Source organism: Suricata suricatta, chromosome 17 (genome assembly GCF_006229205.1).
Source record: "Suricata suricatta isolate VVHF042 chromosome 17, meerkat_22Aug2017_6uvM2_HiC, whole genome shotgun sequence".
Classification (NCBI taxonomy): domain Eukaryota; kingdom Metazoa; phylum Chordata; class Mammalia; order Carnivora; family Herpestidae; genus Suricata; species Suricata suricatta.
In genome coordinates this window covers 15,491,996-15,512,601 of record NC_043716.1, presented here as the reverse complement: position 1 = coordinate 15,512,601, position 20,606 = coordinate 15,491,996, and the positions used below count along the sequence as shown (strand labels likewise).

General features: G+C 37.9%; 1 protein-coding gene across 1 annotated transcript in view; it reads right to left on the bottom strand.

Annotated features, from left to right (window-relative positions):
- Positions 1 to 20,606, bottom strand: part of BLMH (bleomycin hydrolase) — a 46,097-nt gene that overhangs the window by 17,628 nt on the left and 7,863 nt on the right. The window contains exons 6-9 of the mRNA XM_029928414.1: positions 20,506 to 20,598; positions 2,060 to 2,215; positions 1,006 to 1,164; positions 821 to 888 (exon numbers count right to left, since the gene is read on the bottom strand). Of these exons, the coding sequence (XP_029784274.1) occupies positions 821 to 888; positions 1,006 to 1,164; positions 2,060 to 2,215; positions 20,506 to 20,598 (476 nt within the window). The remainder of the gene's footprint in view (positions 1 to 820; positions 889 to 1,005; positions 1,165 to 2,059; positions 2,216 to 20,505; positions 20,599 to 20,606) is intronic.

Sequence of the window (20,606 nt, the reverse complement as noted above, 5' to 3'; positions counted from 1 at the left end):
TGAACCTGAGCAGAAGTCAGATGCTCAACTGACTAAGCTCCCAGGAGTCCCCACCCCACACACACACACACACAAAAAAAAGGTCTCTTCTGAGCTGATAGAACCATCCAGTTTCTGAATTCACTTAGCTCACAGTTGATGGTGACATTTAAATAAACAATGTCAAAAATATTGAAGAATATTGTCAAAGTTAAAAAAAAAACATGAATTCTCTCTTTTAGCAGATTTCTTTTCTGTTGTTAACTGTTAGCTAATTTCTCAGCTGCTTATATGTAACAATAAGAAAGTATAAAGGGGTGTATTTTATAATAGTTAAGTAATTTGTATGATTTAGTTAGCAAATGAACCTTCATTGTCATAAACAACCAGGAGGAATTCTTTAAAGCATACATGGAAATCAGTCCTAGTTGTCAAAAAGACCAAATACATAAGGCATCAAAGTAAGAGAAGCAGTTAAGAAGGATGAAGTAGCAAATAAGAAGTCTAAAAAACCTTTTGTTACTCAATGAATGCACTGAGCAGACTCACAGAGTAATCAACTATTTTTTAAAAATGCTTTTCTCAATAGGATGGCTTTTTGGGAACACGCAACAATTTCAACTTCGTATGAAGTATGATCTTGACTTCCCAGGTTACAGCATATACATACGTGAAGTTTCTGCTATGATTCCTCAAACTCTACAAGATGGAAACAGAGAGATCCACCCTCAGGCCAACCTGAATCTTTGGGTAAACCTCAGCTGAGTCATTTCATACCAAGAGTCCACGCCAATAGCTACAACCCACAAAGGATTTTCTATTTTAAATTTCTTGTACTCACACATTCATGTCACTGAGGCCCAGCTTGCCACTGAAGTATTTTCCAACATCACAGCCAAACCACACAGCCTAGAAACGGAGGATAGAGGAAAAAAGAAAGTCACATAAATCCTGTTTTCCTATTATACCAAACAAGCAGAGAAGAGGTTTTAACCCCAATGTGGAAGACACAGAAATGACACCAACCTCTCCATCTTTGATGGAGGCTGCAACCATCTTCTTCAAGAAGTCAATGGGCTGATTATTATATAGCGTTTTTCTGCCGCCAACCATATTGCTTAAGTAGTCCACTGTGTAAACTCTGTTGTACTTGTGCTGGGGCCGAGGGTCATTCACTAAACAAATCTATTGAAATCAATACCATGTTGATTAGAACATAAAACCAGGAATGTGAAACAAGATACACACACCTCTCCTCTAAGTTCATATGTGGGCATCAAACTCACCACCTCTGGCTATAAGAAAAAACATTACAAATACCTTGTGTTGAATAACAAAGAAACAAAAAGAGACAAAGTCATGTGAGAGAGATTCTTGAAGAATCTAGTTCGGGACACCCTTTGGAAGCTGCATTTACTTGTTTTTCCTACTGGCAAGAATTGCCCAAAGCTAATTCTGAAGAACTGTATGTACTGAGTAAGGCAAGATGGAGATGACATCACTGTAAGATTCTTGTTCTCAAGTTACAAGATAGGCTCAACTCCTGACAATGCAGCAAATAAGCTGGGATTCCATGAATAATGCCATTTGCTTCTAAGAGGGTCAAGACACCAGCAAAGTAAGAGGCTCTGGTCATCTTGCTGGATTGGTGGAGAAGATATGAAGAGAGCAGGAAAAGCTAGGATAGGAAATGCTCCCTTCCATGAGAGAGTCCCTAGTGTGCCCACAGTACAGAGGTGCTCTGAAGCCACAGTAAGAAACACCTAATCTCCTTTTAGGGTCTTGCCCCTAGGATTGATTCTGGGCCCAAATCATGGGAGCATGTGGGAGTTAAACTGCCTGCTGGCCTATAGTTAGAAAAGTCTCCGAAGAGGAGCACTGGGGAAAAGTGACAGATCCTGAGATGATCAACTTTATTATTAGGTACATAAAATATCCCAGAGGAAGCGGGGGAAAAGTTTGTTTAGTGTCTAGTTTGATGATCATGCATGTTAACCCGAGAATCTTATGCCCTTCCCTATAGTCAACAGGTATTTGGAAGTAAATAGCCAGTGGCTTATAGTGCCTAAAGCACTCCAACCTTATTTTCCATGTTGAAGAGCGGCTTGACATGTTCCCTGTAAAATGCCAACGGTGTTATGGGGCCAATCTTCTGATAATTTTTATCTTTGTCTCGGTACTCCCAGGTGAATGTCTCTGGTGGATTACCCAAGCAAATGCCCACCACTCGGAATATCTGGAAGAAAGGAGGACAAATGAGCAATGGCTAGGGAAAAGGGTTACCTCTTCATTTTTCTCAAGCTTGGGAAACACGAGAAATCAGCAGCTAATTCAAGCCAGAAGTTTCACAGGAAATCTAATACTGCTCCAAAAATTTGAAAATTACTTGAGATCAATCAACTTGTGAGTTTATAAACACTCTGAACACGACAATCCCAAAATGTTAATATTTAGTGCTTAGTATTTTCCCTGCAAATTAAGCTTCTTTAGCCGAGAAACCCTCACCACTCATACCCAGTAAGATTTGGGTTGCTGCTCTGCTAATTATATTTCAAGTGACAAATAATGACGTAAATTATAAATTTAGGCATCTAGGTTTTCCTTTGGTTGTGACAGGGGTCTCTACTCACAGAAAAGGCATTAACTTTTCAGTTGGAGCTTGGATAACAATGCCTACTAAAACTATTATTAGAACAAGAATAACTTTTAGAGGAAGGTACCAATTTTTGGGTCACAAGACCTAACATTTTTTTCTTTTTTTTAAATTTCTTAAAATGTTTTTTATTTATTTTTGAGAGACAGAGAGAGATAGCATGAGCAGGGGAGGGGCAGGGAGGGAGAGAGAGAGAGAAACAGAGGCAGAGACAGAATCTGAAGCAGGCTCCAGGCTCTGAGCTGTCAGCACAGAGCCCAATGCGAGGATTGAACCCACGAACTGTGAGATCATGACCTGAGCCAAAGCCCAACTGACTGAGCCACCCAGGTGCCCCGACCCTAACATATTTTCTAATGATGTCACAATTTTCAAGTTATCATTATAATCCAAGGATATATTTTATATTATTTTCATCTTATAAAAAGACAAAAATAGAAGTATGGAGAAATATCTAGTATAAGGTCAGAGTATAAAAAGGCTTCCTCTGCCATATCAAGTTTGCTCTGTCTTTTTAAAAATATAACACAATCTGGCTTTCTCCACCACATGGTTACTACCCTAAGCCAATTTCATCACTTATTATCTGCCTTATTTGTTCTACACACTTGTATACTCCATTACATTCCAGAGAAATGGATGTTTATTGAGTGTGCCTATTTTGTGCTAGATAAATATCTGCTAGGCTTTCTTAATTCTTAAAACACTCCCTCAAGGCAAAATTTCCCCTCTCTTTTTTTCCCCAAGAGATTGAGACTCAAAGAAATTAAGGTCTACTTAAGGTCACATAGCCAATAAGTGCCAGAATCATGATCTGAACTAAGATCATATGTTGTTTAAAAAAAAAAAATTGCTCTATGGGCTCAGTGTTTAAGGGAACATTTACTGAATACTGTGCTGTACTATAATCTTGGAATACCATATATCTAAATCTTCTAAACAAAAGCTGTATATATTGTTCCCATTTTATAAATAAAGAAACCAACATTCAAGGGAATAAACAACTTGACTGAAGTCAGAAAACTAATAAATGGCAGAATTAGGATTTGAATTCAGATCTGATCAGTGCTGTTTCCATACCACTATGAACCAAGCATTTAACACTGTACTTTTCTGGGTTTCATATAATTTGTCTCCTCCAAAAGACCATAAACTTAAGGACCAGGCCATGGATCTTTGGTTTCTCTTACAGCATAATATCTAGCACTGCATCTGATTTAGGTATAATAGCTGATCTGAACACTGTTCTATTCTCCACATCATTAGAGGATGAGTAATTTTAGAAATAGTAGTTTCTTCAAGTCATTTCCCTATTGAAGATTCCATAATGCTTTCCTATTACCTCCCACAACAAATCTAAATTCCATGACCTGATTTATTATTCTCACTTTTTTTACTGAGACGTAACATATATTCAGTAAGTACATAAAGTACACTAATCTGAAATATGCCGCTCTATTCAACTTTTTACATACATACATACATACATACATACCAATGTAACTACCATTTATATCAATATATAGAACATTTCTGGGGCTCCAGAAGTTCCCTGGCCCCTTTGCAATCAATAACTCACACCTCCCCCAAGGTAAGTACCATTTTGACTTATATAACCATTGATTAATTTTGCCTGTTCTTTAACTTCATATAAATGGAATCATATACTATATTCTCTTTTGTTGACAAAATGCTTGTGAGATTCACTTGTGGTGCCGTGGGTATTACTAATTTGTTCTTTATTGCCATATAGTAGCCCACTGTATAAACATATTAGTTTATCTACTCTCCTATTGATGGGACATCTGAGTTGTTTGCAGTTTGGGGGTTATTACTGATAAAGCTGCTAAAAACATTTTTATCCTAACAGTTTTCAAAGGGGTTAAAGGAATTTACATCCCAGTATGAGAGGAAAAAAAAGAAAATTCCAGTTTTGCTGCATTCCTGCCAGTACTTGGCATTCTATTTTTAATTTTATCCATTTTGGTGGGTATATATTGAGATATAATTGTATCTCAATATGGTTTTAATTTGCCTTTCCATGACGAGCAAACTTTTCAACTCCAGCTTTCAAAGGCTCCCTCTCTGTAACTTCATCAAACCTTATTTCCCATCATAGACCCTGTACTCCAGTCAGGCGTGGCTGTGTCTCCCTTCACTGTCCACTGAATGCACTGTACTCAGCCCACTGCCACCTTCATAATTTTGTTGTCTCCTCTATTCCTGAGATCCCAATCATACTCCTATACTTTACAGCTCAGTGCAGGATACCCCTCCCCTGGAAAGTGTTCACTAACTGTATATTCCAGCTCACACTTACCATTCCTTTCTCTAAACACTTCTGCCATAAAAATGTAACATTTGATTCCATAGAGCTGCTTATGTTTCTCTAAGGTCTCCTTTCCACTAGCCTTAATCAGTAGTCCGGGACAGGAACTAGGTCTTAGACATACCCCAACAATCCCTAGAGGAACCATGAAAAATAGTTTTCTTAAATCAAAAGTTCGCCAAGTGACGGTGTGAACTTTAAAGTTGGGAGTTAAAACTGGGCTTCTGCTCTCTTTAAAAACATTCTGATGGTTGGAGCCTTACTCATAGGTATATGCAACATCAGAACATGGTTGTAGTCAAGTCAAATGTGCCAGCGCCAGTCCATTTCTGACAAATAGACCATGGATTTATGCCTGACACAAAGCTCATTTCATAGATTAGAAACTTCTACCCTGGAAAATTCTCTACTAGGATGAAGGAATCTCTGAACTTTGTCCTTCTGAATTTTAAGAAAAGGTATACTAAATATGGAGAATATTAGGGTAGCCAATCCTACCTATGTTGCAGAGTCATTCTTGGAAGCAATGGAGCTACTTTATTTTTTAAATAATATCCTAATTCTATGGGCTCTTTCCATCCTTGTGGCCTCAACCAAGGAATATGACATATCTCAGAGGATGACCTATGCCAGATTCCAAAGGTACCCTAAAAGCAGGCAAAGGGAAAGCTTAGGGAACAAATCAATGCTACAGACTACTAGAAACATCTCTCCTTCCCCTCCTCTCCTTGGACCTCCTACTCTGGAGAACTCTGCTGTCCTTAATCTGACAGAACCCACATTTTCCCCTTACTTTACCATCTCCTCTCTTCAGAAATATCTGCTCCTGCCTTTGTTTCAGAGTAATCACCAGCTAATAATCTGTGCCACCTGCCTTAACACCCCCATCCCACCCACCACTTTCACCCTGAAAGACCATTTAAAAAGTTTAGTTTTTGGTATTCCTTAGCTGTACTTGATTGATTTAAAAAGCTAGAATTTTCTCTAGATTGACCTTGAGGGAAATTTATTAAATACCCCAGTCCCTGTGTGGCTTCCTCATCCATTAGGGAACATGTACTCAAGATCTCCCAGTTCTCAGTCTCCATTCATATTTCATCATTAAAAACTGAAGCAGCTATGTATTTACTTCTCTTCATCATCCCCAGTGCATTCTATGACTCAAAAAGCCATGGGACAGACTGGAATCTGATATCATAATTCAAACTTACACTCTGAACTCAGTTAGAAAATGAGGAACAGGCCTATGACATTAGGCCAATAATTAAGGATAAAGAGACTCTTCATTCATACGTTATTACAGAAGACAACATGGCTCTACTATCTTAACAGAAGCAGACTAACCAACAGAAGAGGTTGTGATTGCATTTCATTTTGTTATGTTGTTTTCCAAGAGAAAACCCTTTAATAGTGTTTACTTTTCCTAAAAGAACCTGAACAGCTGGTCCTTAAACCATCTCTCTCTTAATGCTGTACCATTCTCAGGTTGGTTTCTAACACAGAAGAGCAGAGCATCATATTGGCAACTGTAACTGAGCTACTCTACCCATGAATTAGTGAGCTGTGTTTGAGATTCACAAGGACTAAGAATCATTTGTATTCGCTCAGCACCAAGGTCACAAATGGCTACATTAGGAATCTGTCAATGAGGAGGACATTGTCACTGGTACCCATGTTCAAGACAATGACAGTGAAAATGTATAGTTGGAACATTTTTAGATGAGGAAGATTTTATAAACTTAAATGACGTGTACTTTTTAAAAAGTTTTTATTTTAATTCCAGTTAACACACAGTGTTATATTAGTTTCAGGTGTACAATATAGATATTTCAATACTTCCATACATCATCCTGCACTCATCATGACAAGTGCGCTCCTTAATCCCCATCACCTATTTAGCCCATCCCTCAATCCCCTCCCCTCCCCTGTGGTAACCAACACTTTGTTAAATCATATATTCTTTCAAATGTATTTGTCATATGTGTATGGCCACCCATCAGTGAGACCATTTTAATCAATTCTCCGTCATCCAACCAGGTCTGCTAGGCAGTGCCCAATAAAAGGGAAAGGCTAGAGCCTGGTCCAGTGAAGATTAAGACAACTAGGTAAATTTGTTTACTTTTAAACACATTTTAAAAACAAATATGTTTTACACTATAATTTACATAGTACCTTACTGTCCATTTGACTCTATCTAAAGTGAAAAATGTTAAATTATTCCCTCCTTCTCCCCAAAAATGCATTAGTGGAAATTTGCATTTTTGCTACCTAAATGGATTCTATAGTGAACCCTTTTGCAAGACAAATACTTATGGCCTATCACATATGTTTTATAAATCTGAATTTTTATTAAAGATGCCTATAAGGGAGAAATGAGTATGAAAGTGACACCTCTTTCTCTCAGATTTTAGTAAAACTATAATTTGAGAACTGTTGCTTTGTTTATATTAATTGTTTACCATGATTATAAATTATCCAAGCCAGTTTAACAACACTTTTAAGTCAGTTTGTAACACTTTGGAAAGAATAGTTGGCTCTAACCCAACTAACAATAATAGTTACATGAGCTCTAACTTAAAAAAAGTATTTCCAAAATCTAATCTCCAGAGTCTCGGATACTATATCTTCTTGATAAGAGGCTCTGCTATTCTGAAACAACATTCCCTGTTCTCAAAAGTACAAAACTGACGGAGAGCTTCAGATAGCCTAGTCTGCTCTCTGGTGGTCAACCTGGGAATGTCACCTGCTTTTCACAAGATGCACTTGGCATTCAGGACAAAAGAAAGATACTAGACATTGAACACAACTCATTATACACAATTGAATAAAGTAAGACTATAACCATATACCTCAGATTATAAGTACATATAAAAAACCATAATTATCCCATTTAGGGAAACACATTTGTGACTTCAACTGAAATTGCCCACGTGCCATCTCAGCACTTCCTTTCTCTCCTTTATTTTTCTCCATGGAACTCATCTTCTAGCATATTATACTTTTTATATATTTTATTCATCTCTATTAGAAAGTAAACTAGGGGCGCCTGGGTGGCTCAGTTGGTTAAGCATCCAACTTTGGCTCAAGTCATGATCTCACAGTTCCTGAGTTCTAGCCCTGTGTCGAGCTCTGTGCTGACAGGTTGGAACCTGAAGCCAGTTTCAGATTCTGTGTCTCCCTTTCTCTCCCTCTGCCTCTCCTCTATTCATGTTCTATCTCTCCCTCAAGAATAAACATTAAAAAAATTAAAAAAAAAAAAAGTAAACTATCTAAAGGCAAGGATTCCTGTCTGTGTTGTTCACTGTTCCATCCCCAATGCCTAGACAGCACCCAGGGATATGTGTCAAACAAATACTTACTGAATAAATGACTTATAAATGTGATTTTTAGACTAAACTTAGTATCAGAACCAACCTGATAAAAAGGTGTTAAAACATAGCCAAGGGAGTGGATTCAGGAAATATGGGCCTTCTAAAACACACTAAAAAATGGAAGGCAGAGAGAGATATAGGTTTCAATGACACCTCGCAACTGATAGTGCTTTTTCTCTAACTTCCCAAATCAATAATAAGGTGACCCTGCTGATTCTGAATATAGTTTAAAAAAACAACAACAAACCTCAGAAGAATCCAATGTTTGTAATTATTCCCTTAAAATTAGATACCAGTGGATACTGTCTTAAAATTGTGACATGAGCCAAATATAAGAGAGCAGTGGTATGCCAAAAATTGATCTTGGTGAATCCTTCACCAAGATTCTTCCCTTACACGCGTTGGGCAGCACATGCCGAGATATGCTGCATCTATACCTGCCTCTTATGGCCAGCTGGTTTCTATGATTTCATATTCTTGGCTAATTAAAATTATTGGGAGTTGATGCAGTGCCTGGCTAGCTCAGCAGCAGAGCATGTGACTTTTTTTTTGTGTGTGTGAGCAAAAAATTCTTTATTAAGAAGATGGCTTATTACTACGACTTCTTGATCTTCTGAGTTCAAGCCCCACGTTGGGCATGGAGGCCAATAAATACATAAAAAAACAGGGAGTTTAAACTAACCTCATAATGTGGATATGTGTACCAACCTCCTGTAATCCATCAGAAAAGCTGCAACTTGTGTCAGAAAGGCCCAAGTCCTATTTCCAGTTTATATCCATTTTGTACTTATTGCCTATATTACCTATTATATTGGCGATAAGTAGGAAGAATGTAAATTATAAAGGGTCCTGCCTCTCAAGTATAATTTTATTTAAAAAGCCCATTATAATGGGTTTCTAAAAAATTTTCCCCAGAGAGATATGTTCATTTTCAATGATCTGCTGAAGTCTACCTGGTAAATAATAAGTGCAATAAAGGCAATGGAAAAAAGAAAAAAGGAAAAAGAAAGCATGAGGTATGAACATGGAACAGGGAATGTGTGGACCTCAATTTAAAGACAAATAATGTGGGATTGAATCAATTCCCATATCTCTGGCTCAATGGGAGACAGACATCAAATGAGAGAAGGAAGGTAGGATGCAATAGTTGAAAATCAGCCATGAATACTTACTAGGGTGAGAGTTTAAAGCCGGCCCCAGGCAGACACAGAATGGAGGAAACCATGGTAATCAGAAGGGTTAGAATGGGAAGGTAGTTCAAAGATACCAACCTAACTATACTAAATGGAGCAAAACTGGTAAAGCTAAAAGATTTCAGTGTCTAGAACCACTACAGAAGTGAAAGAATCTTGGAATCTTAATTTGTTTTTACAACACTGGATTGCTGAAAGAGTATACAATAAAGTCTAAAGAACTGTAGAAATTAGTTGCTTCTACTGTTATAAAAATGCAAAGAGCTACAGTGCCCTTAAGAGATGCTCTATTCCAACTTACTGATTGAGAAATCAGGCTCAAAGGTAAAATGACCTATTGATCACATAATAGAAAGGCCACAAGGACACAAAAGAGGTCACAGAAAATGGCTGAACTTTGAAGAAAGTTCAGTGTGGAGGGTAAATAAGCTAACTACAAGAGGGAAGGAGCAGGACCTTGGTGACTGCTGATAATGCCAAGAAGACAGCTCTCTACTGCTTTCTAGTGGGGAATGAAAGAAAGGCAACAATCTGTTAAAAAAATTAAAAACACCCACCTGTGCCTGCAAGAGTAGACAGAGGAGATGCTTCCTGGAGCCACTGGATGTTTTCAGGCAGAGAAAGACATTAAAAGGTACCCTTAAAAGGTATGTGCCCTTCTGTGATGTTAAAGGAAATGAGCTCATAAAGAGAGCTGAGAACTAATAGTCAAATGATGACTTTTGAGGTTACTTCAAGAGTGGTGTTTTTTCAGCTGCATCCAGACCTGAATCAATCTGCATTTTATCAAGCTCTCCAGTGGATTCCTAAGTACATTAAAGTTTGAAAGCATATTTATTCTTTCCCTCCTCCAAACCCTTATTCAATTATTATTTTTCTTATTTGCATTTGCTGTCCCTTTCAACATGCTGGCTCCTTCACACTGCCCTAATTGCTAACAGACCTTCTCTCAAATCTGCAAACCCTCTGCTCCAAGGAACCATGATGTTACCTGATTCTTCCTTTTCCCTTGTTCTCTACATGAGCAAGTTCTGACAGCTTCACTTCTGAAATATATTCCAAAATGTATTTACTTCTCTCCAGCTTCAGTGTCACCAACCTGGTCCAAATCACTATAACCTCTCATTTACATGACCACAATAGCCTCCTAACTAACTAGTCCTCTCTCTCTCTCTCTCTCTCTCTCTCTCTCTCTCTCTCTCTCTCTCTCTCCTTCCCTCCCTCCCTCCTTCTCTCCTTCCCTCTCTTTCTCTCTCTCTCCCTGTTTTACAATCCATTCTCAAAGCACTCAGAGGATTTTTTTTTAATTGAAATGTTACCTCACAATAGAATGCAAACTTACCACCATGGCCGTATTTAAGCCAATTCCTTGTTTCCTCTATAAGACCCATTCCACAACCATTCCCACCTTTTCCCAGCTCAAGCCGCACTGCCTTCCTTTGTTCCTCAAAAGTACCAAGCTTTCTCCCATCTTAGGGCTTTGGCACGTACTGTCTTCTCTGCCTGGTATGCTCTGTGTCCACATCTCTGCATGGCTGGTCTTCGTGATACTCCTGTCTCAGCTCAAATTTGACCTTAGAAAGGCCTTTCCTGACCACCTCATCAATCACCATATTATAAGTTATTCCAAGTACATATCACATTAGTTAGTTTCTTATTCATTTACTTGTGTTTGTCTGTCTCCCTCCACTAGTATGTAAAGTCCAGGAGGGCAGGGACCTTATCTGTCTTGGTCATCACTGTACTCCTAGCACTTAGAAATGCTTAATATTTATAGGTACTCCATAAATACTCGTGAATTTATGAGTATCAATTTTTCTCCTTCTCTTCACTGCTGAACTTCTTGAAACTGCCTTCCTTTTCTTGCCATGGTCTGACTCCTCTCCATCCCTTCTCTTTTCTACGGACACTGTTCTACACACCTGTTCAGGAAATCAGCAGCTTCTTCTCAATCCTCCTGTTCCCTGACCTGTCTACAGCATCTGACCCTGATGACCAGTGCCCACCACACAACATGGTTCTGGCATTCACTTTTCTAGAAATAGATAATTTTCCAGAATTCTTTCCTTACTCAGATCTGTTCTATCTGCCTGTAGAGAACAAGATGGAGTCACTCATGACAAGCAGGGACTTGTGTCAAGCAGCTACATGAGCAGCCAAGGGGGTTGCAGCTAAGACTAGATATTCCCAAAACCAGCACAGGCTGACGACACCCAGAACTGATAGGCAGCAAAATCAGAGGAAGCCTGCAAAGGCCCATCACTGATTAAACTCTAAAAGGGAGGATTTTTGCAGCAAACTCTCAGACCCTCCAGATACTGACCTTTTCACATCTGACCACGTCAAAAAGGCAACTGCCACTGAAGGCTCCCCTGCCTGATCTCTGAACATAACAGAGATTCTCCACTGCTTGAACATAACAGGTAGCACATGCTCAGAGCCAACCGAGGCCTCATCTCAACTATGCGCCCACGGACTGGCTTCGCATTTGTTAACTTCTTACCCTTGTTGTATCTTGTTTACTTTATGACTTTGTATTCTGCTTTGCTTTGTGCGTCATGAATGAAGCCAAGTTAAACATGCAGTGAAATGTCACTGGATTTGGAATCCTAAACCTGCTTTAAGTTATTTTAACCTTTCTTTAAGACTGAATAAAGCTGACATTGTAGATACAATTCATATGCATGTCTTTATAGCATACTCACACCTTCTATTCTCCTTCAAGGATTTCAATCATCCCCAGCTTTAGCCATTTGTACTAGTATCACTATCAATCACTTTTCTAGATTATTCTCCTTCTTGAGCTCCCAAATTGTTTCTATGTGCTTGAAACCCATTTCCAACTGGACAGTGCCTTGAGACTAGGCACTTTAAAGCCAATGTTTCTCCTCCTCGCAGTGGTTTCTGAAAGCAGTTTCTTTGACTTATGTGAACCACAGAAGCATTCTGAGGCCCAGCTACCAGGCTTAAAGTCTTAATCTTATTTTTCTTTAATTTTAATCATTTTTTTAAATGTTTATTTCTTTTTGAGAGTGAGACAGAGAGAGACAGGGTGCACACAGGGGAGGGGCAGAAAGAGACCGAGACACAGAATCTGAAACTGGGTCCAGGCTCCGAGCTGTCAGCACAGAGCCTCACATGGGGCTCCAACTCACGAGCTGTGAGACCATGACCTGAGCCAAAGTCAGGGCCTTTACCAACTGAGCCACCCAGGCACCCTTAACATTATTTTTTAAAATTTTGTTTGAATATAGTTGTAACTATAACATTACATGAGTTCCAGGTGTACAACACAGTGATCCAACACCTCTACATGTTACGCTATGCTCACTGCAAGTGTAGCTACCATCGTCACCACACAACGCTATTACTGTATCACTGACTAAACTCCCTACACGATTTTTTATTCCAATGACTTGCCCTTCCCACTCCCCTTCATCCATTTCATCCGTCCCCCCACCCCCCTCCCTCTGGCAACCATCAGTTTGTTGTCTGTATTTATAGATCTGATTCTGCTTCTTGTTTATGTTTACTTATTTCCTTAACATAATTTCTAATGGTGAATCCTTGGCAGATAAGCTGCCAAGTCATACAGAATTTTTCCTCTAAGATCTCTCTCAATTTCTCCCCTTTTCCATTTCTATTGTCACTATTCTTTTTCAGACCAAATTACTACCTCCTGAACTATAGTTTCATACCTGCTCTTCCTAACTAACCTCCTTCCAGCTTCACCTAACTAAATTAATCTCCTGAAGTGCGCCTTCGTTTTAATTACACCTCAAAAATCTTTCTAACTTCTCATTTCCTGCTAAATTAGAATGAACTCTCATCCTAATATTCAAAACTCTTACAATGTTATGTCTAATTCTAATTCCCACTTACTCTAGCTTCAAACTTCAATGTACCTCAGATCGCTAATTTAATGCAGATTATAGGGGCCACTCCTAGAGATTCAGATTCAGTATATCTGGCAATGGGACCCAGAAAGTTGCATTTTTAAAAAATCTTTTATAGCTTATTGTCAAGTTGGTTACCATATAACACCCAGTGCTCATCCTCACAAAAAGTTGCATTTTTTGACAAGCTTCTGATGATTCTTTTTATCTTTTTGTTTTTTAATTGTTTTATACATTTAAAGTTTATTTATTTATTTTTTAGAGAAAGTGTATGTACACATGCAAGCAGAGAAGAGGCAGAAAGAAAAGCAGGCTCCATGCTGTCAGTGGGAAGCCCAATAGGGGGCGGGACCTCACAAATCATGAGCTGAAATCATGAGTCAGAAGCTCAACTAACTGAGCCACCCAGAGGCCTCCAAGCTTCTGGTGATTCTAATGCAGATAGATAGACTTCACACTACTTTTTGAGAAATACCATTCTAGCTCCTCCGTAAGACTCTGGGTAAAGTAGCCTACTCATCACTCACCAACTCCACTTGGAGCATGGCTGGAATACTTTTCACTCCAAACTAACTTCATTCAAAGCACATCTCAAATGGAACTTTCTCCAAGAAGCCTTTCTTGATCTCCCAAGTAAGACACAGTAATTCTATCTTAGATATGTTTGTATATCTCTTAAGACATTTACTTTACTTTGCTTTTCATTATTTATTTTATTCCCCTATTAAATGTTAGTCACTTAACATGTAACTCCTTTCCAGATACCAGGCACTGAGAAATGTGACTGAATGCTGTGTAGCTGCAGAGTGCTCCTGGGTGCTATCATCAGAAAGAGAACCTTGGAGCATCTGGGTGGCTTAGTCGGTTAAGCATTCTACTCTTGGTTTCAGCTCATGTCATGATCTCATGGTTCCTTGAGTTCGAGCCCCGTGTCAGGCTCTGTGCTGACAGTGTGGGCCCTGCTTGAGACTCTCCCTTTGTTTCTCTTTCTATGCATCCCCTCCCATTTGCGCTGCCTCTAAGTAAATAAATTAAAAAAAAAAAAAAAAAGAAGAAAGAGAGCCTTGAGCTGGATGGATCCAAGTCTGACTCAGCAAGCGACTTTGAACATTCTTTCAAGTCGAGAGGAGTACTAAAAGTTTCTCCTCTACTTTAAAAAGAAGAAAGCACATTCCCAAGCTTTTGTCCTTCTTCTTATAATATCTACTAACTACAATAGAAGAAATGTAGGTTTATTTTCAAAACAATTCTGATCCTCATTGGACTAAAAGAGAACTGTGACTTGAAATCCAATGAAGACGCAGTTCACAAAGCTATTAAATATTTGGTTTTCATGACAGATAGGATGTAAAATGTATTTACAATGTAAGCAATTTGTAAATTTGTAAATTTACAATTTGTAAGCAAGCATGATACACAATTTATTTCCATTTTAACTAAGGATTTTATATTGCTTGGAGATGTGAAATTTTCACATCTAAAGAAATATAGTCAACTAAATTCCAGCTCAGAATACTTAAAGAGACTGCCTGAATTTAAATATTAAGTTAATATTATTTGAGCATTTTAACTATTAGAGAGTCTTTGTTTTTATTTTTTTTTAATGTTTATTTATTTGAGAGAGAGAGAGTGTGTGAGTGGGGAAGAGGCAGAGAAAAAGGGAGACAGAATCTAAAGCAGGCACCATGCTGTCAGTGAAGAGCCCGATGTGGGGCCTGAATTCAGAAACCGTGAGATTGTGACCTGAGCCCAGGTTGACACTTAACTGACTGAGCTACTCAGGTGCCCCAGAGTCTTTGGTTTAAGTACTTATAGATTTTCCTGGTTATAGCTATTAAGTATAAAGGGAAACATACTATCTGAACATTATCTATTTACTTTAAGAACCTTTGAGAACTAACATGAGGTTAGTCCCTTATTCAGTGTCAGAGATGTCCTCCAAGGCCGTCAAGAGAATGATTCCCTTTTTTCTTCCAGAACCCAAAAGAGAAGACCATACCTGAAAATGTTATTTCTTTGCAGCAGTGGATCTTAACCAGAAGCTTTTAAAAGTACAGATGCCTTAATTAGATGCCAAAAAAATATTATCCAGGAAAACAGTAAGAGAAGAATGAAATGGGACTAGCTTCACAAATATTACAACACTATTAAGTAGCTTCAGTAACTAAAATACACAGTTATGAGCAAATGAATAAACATACTAATAGAACAGAATTGAAAGTCCAGAGGCTTTTTAGAACGATAAAAATGGCATCTCAAATTTAAGGGGTAGAGAGAGGTGAACATTTCAGAAAAAATGTGGGTAAACTGGGTAGCCTTTTGGGGGAAAAAAGGTCCATACCTCACACCCACACCAGGATAAATTCTAAATGGATTAGAGACTCAAATACAAAAATCAAAACCCTGTAAGTATTAGAATAAAAATGGAAGAATTATTTTATAAATAGAGTGAGAAAAGCCTTTCTAATTAAAAATGTAAAAGATTTCAAATTTGATTATTATAAGTAAAATATTCTGCAAAACAAAAAAGGATATCATATAAACTAGAAAAACTTACAATTCATATCAAAAAGGGCTAATTTCTAAAACATGCAAAGAGTATCTAGAAATTAATAAAAGAGAAGAAAAACAAGTTAAAGATATGAATTGACAGTTCATAGAAATGATGCTCGGCTCCAAAGTAAGAAAATATAAATTAAAACTAAAATGAAATAAATACAAATTAAAACTCCTTTTACCTATCAGATTGGTTAAGTATTCAATTGTTTGATAAATATATTGCCTTGATAAAACTAAAGGGAAATAAGTTCTATCAGATATTGCTGATTAGAATACAGACTAGTAGAATCTCCAAAGAGGATAATTCGGCATATTCAAATTAGAAATGTGTATTTTTTCTGACTCAAAAATTATTCTTGGGGCACCTGGCTGGTTCAGTTGGTAGAGCATGCAACTCTTGATCTCAGGGTCATGAGTTCAAGCCTACATTGGGCATAAAGCTATCTTAAAAAAAAATTCTAGGGGCACCTGGGTGACTCAGTTGATTAAGCATCTGACTTCGGTTCAGTTCAGGATTTCACAGTTCATGGGTTCGAGCCCCACATTGGGCTCCACTGACATCACGGAACCTTCTTGGGATTTTCTCTCTCTCCCTCTTTCTCTGCCCCTCCTGTGCTTACTCTCTCTCTCTCTCTCAGATATATAAACTTAAAAAATAATTCTACCTCTAGAAATATATCCTATAAGTATACATGTATATATGCAAAATTATGTAAGCACAAGATCATTTACTGTGCTTACATATAAAAAATTAAAAAAATTTTTAATGTTTTATTTATTTTTGAGAGAGAGAGAGAGAGAGAGAGAGAGAAACAGCATGAGCAGGGGAGGGTCAGAAAGAGAGGGAGATACAGAATCTGAAGACAGGCTCCAAGCTCTGAGTTGTCAGCAGAGAGACTGAAGCGGGGCTTGAACCCACGAAGCACAAGATCATGACCTGAGCCGAAGCCAGATGCTCAACTAACTGACTGAGCCACCCATGCACCCCCATTTATTGTATTTTTAATAGAAGCTTGAAAACAATCAGAAAGAATGTCCATTACTAAGGACCAAATAAATTAATTATGGTACATCTATACAATAGAATTCTATGCAAATACTTTTTAAAATGCAGAAACTCTTCATGTATCAATATAGAAAGATTACCAAGACATATTGTTTAAGAAAAAAAAAACAACACTGTGTAGAACAACTTGAGTACTACACTAACATCTCTACAATGAGGAGGAAAATAATATAAATTCAGATTGGATTGTAGAAAAAAAGATCTCAGTCAGGAAGGATAACTGACAGCTAATAGAATAACAGAAACTAATAAAACTGGTTGGGAGGTTTTTTGGAACTAGAAGGACAGAGAACCGAATGGGAAGATGATTTTTCACTGGACACCTTTTTATATTTTTGATATTTAAAAAATGTTTTTTGGGGCACCTGGGTACCTCAGTCAATTGAGTGCCTGACTCTTGATTTTGGCTCAGGTCATGATCCCAGGGTCGTCGGATAGAGTCCTGTGTTGGGCTCCACACTGGGCATGGAGCCTGCTTGAGATTCTCTCTACCTCCACCTCTCCTTCCCCTCTCCCTCACTCACATTCTCCCTCTCTAAAACTAATAATAATATAATAATAATAAATGTTTGTCTTTAAAATAAAAAAAATATATAGAAAATTAGGCTCCAGTTTCAGAGAAACTGATCTCATGCATGTCTGGAGCAAGTCTAGGCCTATATTCTATTTTTAAGAGCTGAGAGCCACTGTTACAGAATTTCTTAGGCAATTCATAATCACTTCCTGTCTCTTTTCATGGCACTGATAAACACTGTTTCTAGTCTTTGTTTTATGTTTTATTTTTAACAGAATTTTGGTGGAGGATACATTAATAATCCTAAGGGGATCTGGAGGCTAAAAGAGTAGATGCACCAAGAAAACATTGCAATGAAGGTGACTACATCTTTCCAAAATGGATCTGCCATGTCTGTCATCACAAGAAGCAACCTGTACCTCTCTAGCATAAACACATTTCTTTTTAAAAAAATTTTTTAATGTTTATTCATTTTTGAGAGAGACAGACAGACAGAGCATGAGTAGGGAAGAGGCTGAGAAGAGGGAGACACAGAATCCAAAGCAAGGTCCAGGCAGTGGGTGAGCTGTCAGCACAGAGCCCAACATGGGGCTGGAACCCACGAACTGTGGGATCACGACCTGAGCTGAAGTCAGACGCTTAACTAACTGAGCCACCTAGGCGCCCCATAACATAAACACATTTCATTCAAAGCTATTTGAGCTTCATGGTTGTTGATTTAGTCATTATTTTGATGTGCCTACAAGGCTAGGCAAATCATAGGTACTAATTTGTGGCTTTAAAATCATAGCTAGACTCTTCATTACCAAAGAGTCAGGATCAATAAAAAGGGGGTTGGAGGACTGTAAAAATCTAAAGACCTACTACACAGAATTCTGTAGTCAACAGTTTAGGTAGAATCACTAGGTAAATAATCTTATAAAACATCCATACTTAGGACTCAGTAAGGTGGTATTTTACTAATTTTCTGAGGTAGGAGCAGGGAAAGAAAGATATGTGAAATACATCTGCCCTAATTCTCAGCCAATCTCAGGGTCATGACATGAATCTTAGACACACTATTTAGAAGATCATTAAAACAAACAACAAAAGCCAATAGGTTGCTTATAATCTACAAGAAATATTATCTGGGCTCTTTTCCATAACCATTTACAGAATTTTCATTCTTACTACATCCCACCATTTTACTATAATCATAAATGGAAGGCAAATTATGCAGGAAATATGGCCTCAACAAGAGAGATCATTCTAAGCTGGAAGGGAAGAGAACTAACATTTTTTGGACAACTGCTGTGTGCCAGGCATTATACCTTGCATTCTTGTATTTAATTCCTTCTTTGATCCCCACAAAAATCCAAGGAGAACTCCGAACTGAATCTCAGACAGGTTAAGTATATTACCCTAAATCGAAGAGTTGTAAGTGATAAAGCCAAAACTGAACTCCATGTCTAGCTCTAAAGACTATCTTTTTCTACTACACTCAGATATCTCTCTTTAATAGGAACTCTGAGAAATAAAGAAAGATATGAGATTATTTAATTACATTTGGCAAAATGTAACCTCCGCATTCACCCACCCAACGAGTATTTAAGAAACAGCTCCTGTGTTAAGCATTGGGCCAGACATTTTACATCTGAATGGATCTGAGAGTTATAGGAACCAGTTCCAGGTCACACATCTGTTAAATAATGAGAAGAGTAGAACTCAGACAGTCTGACTCCAAAGATCATGCTCTCAACTACACTTTTCTGCCTCTCTAAAATTCAAAGGAGGGGCGCCTGGGTGGCTCCGTCAGTTGACCGTCTTGATTTTGGCTTGGGTTGTGATCCCACAGTTGTGGGATGGAGCTCCCCATCAGGCTCCACAGTGAGTAAGAAGCCTGCTTGGGATTGTCTCTCTCTCCCTCTGCCCTTCTCCCCAGCTCATGCTCTCACTCTCTAACATAAAATTTAAAAATAAAAAGTAAAAGAAAATTCAAAAGAAAACACAAGTGAAGCAGTAGTTTTATCCATGGCAGTGAAAAAATAAGGCCATTTTAACTCTACACAAACAGTTTTGAAAAGAGACTATTAGTTGAGTGATTACTAGTAACGTTTATTCTTTTCTCTAAGTAATTCATACTTTTATACATATTCAGCTGCATTATGTAATTGAAGATTAACTCCCTTGACAGTATTACCACCTAATATTTGTTTAATGCTTTAGAAGTTTTCTAAAACGTTTACACATACATTATTTTAACTGATAGAAGCATCAATTGCTTCCCATCTTTATTCTTACAAAATAAAGCCAGAAGGCTGGCATTTACCTAAGATCCCTCATAGCTCTGCCTTTCTGGTTCAATTTACTACCAATCACATTCACAAAAGGTTATGTTTCAGCTACACTATTCTCTGATGATTCTACTTCTGTTCATGCCCCTCTATATGCAATTCTCTTTGTCTGGAATGGTCTTCCCAGTTATCCATCCAGTAAATTCCTACAGCTCTTTCAAGAGCTGGTTCAAATAGTTTCCCATGAAACTTGCTCACTGAATTATTCCCTCCCTCATTTAGGACCACCAAATCCTTTTTTACACATCTCTAGCATAAAATTCATCGCAACTATTCATGTGTTTTTCTAAGAGACTAGGTTCTTTGGAGAGAGTATGTCTTTCTCTATTTTGTATCCCTAGTGCCAAAGTCCTAGCATGTATTCAGTATTTATGAAATGAGTAAAATGATCTATAAAGAATATTAAATTGAGAATTAGAAAATGTCTCATACTAAAATGCAAAGTTTATACCTCTGTTTTTCCAGCTATAAAATAAGTACTTTTCAATTCAATTCTGCATTTACTGCAATGATTTACAGCATTTAATGCAATGCTTCCTAATAAGTTTAACAGATGAAATAGTCTGAGAGATCTTTAGAATGGTCACAAAAAACCCAAAAAATTGTTATTACCTCCTCCATCATGACATCCTGTGTGGCTGAGATTTCTCCTTTGGTCGCTCCACTGTGTACCATGTTCCGTAGTCGTATACAGAATTCTCTCATCTATGACA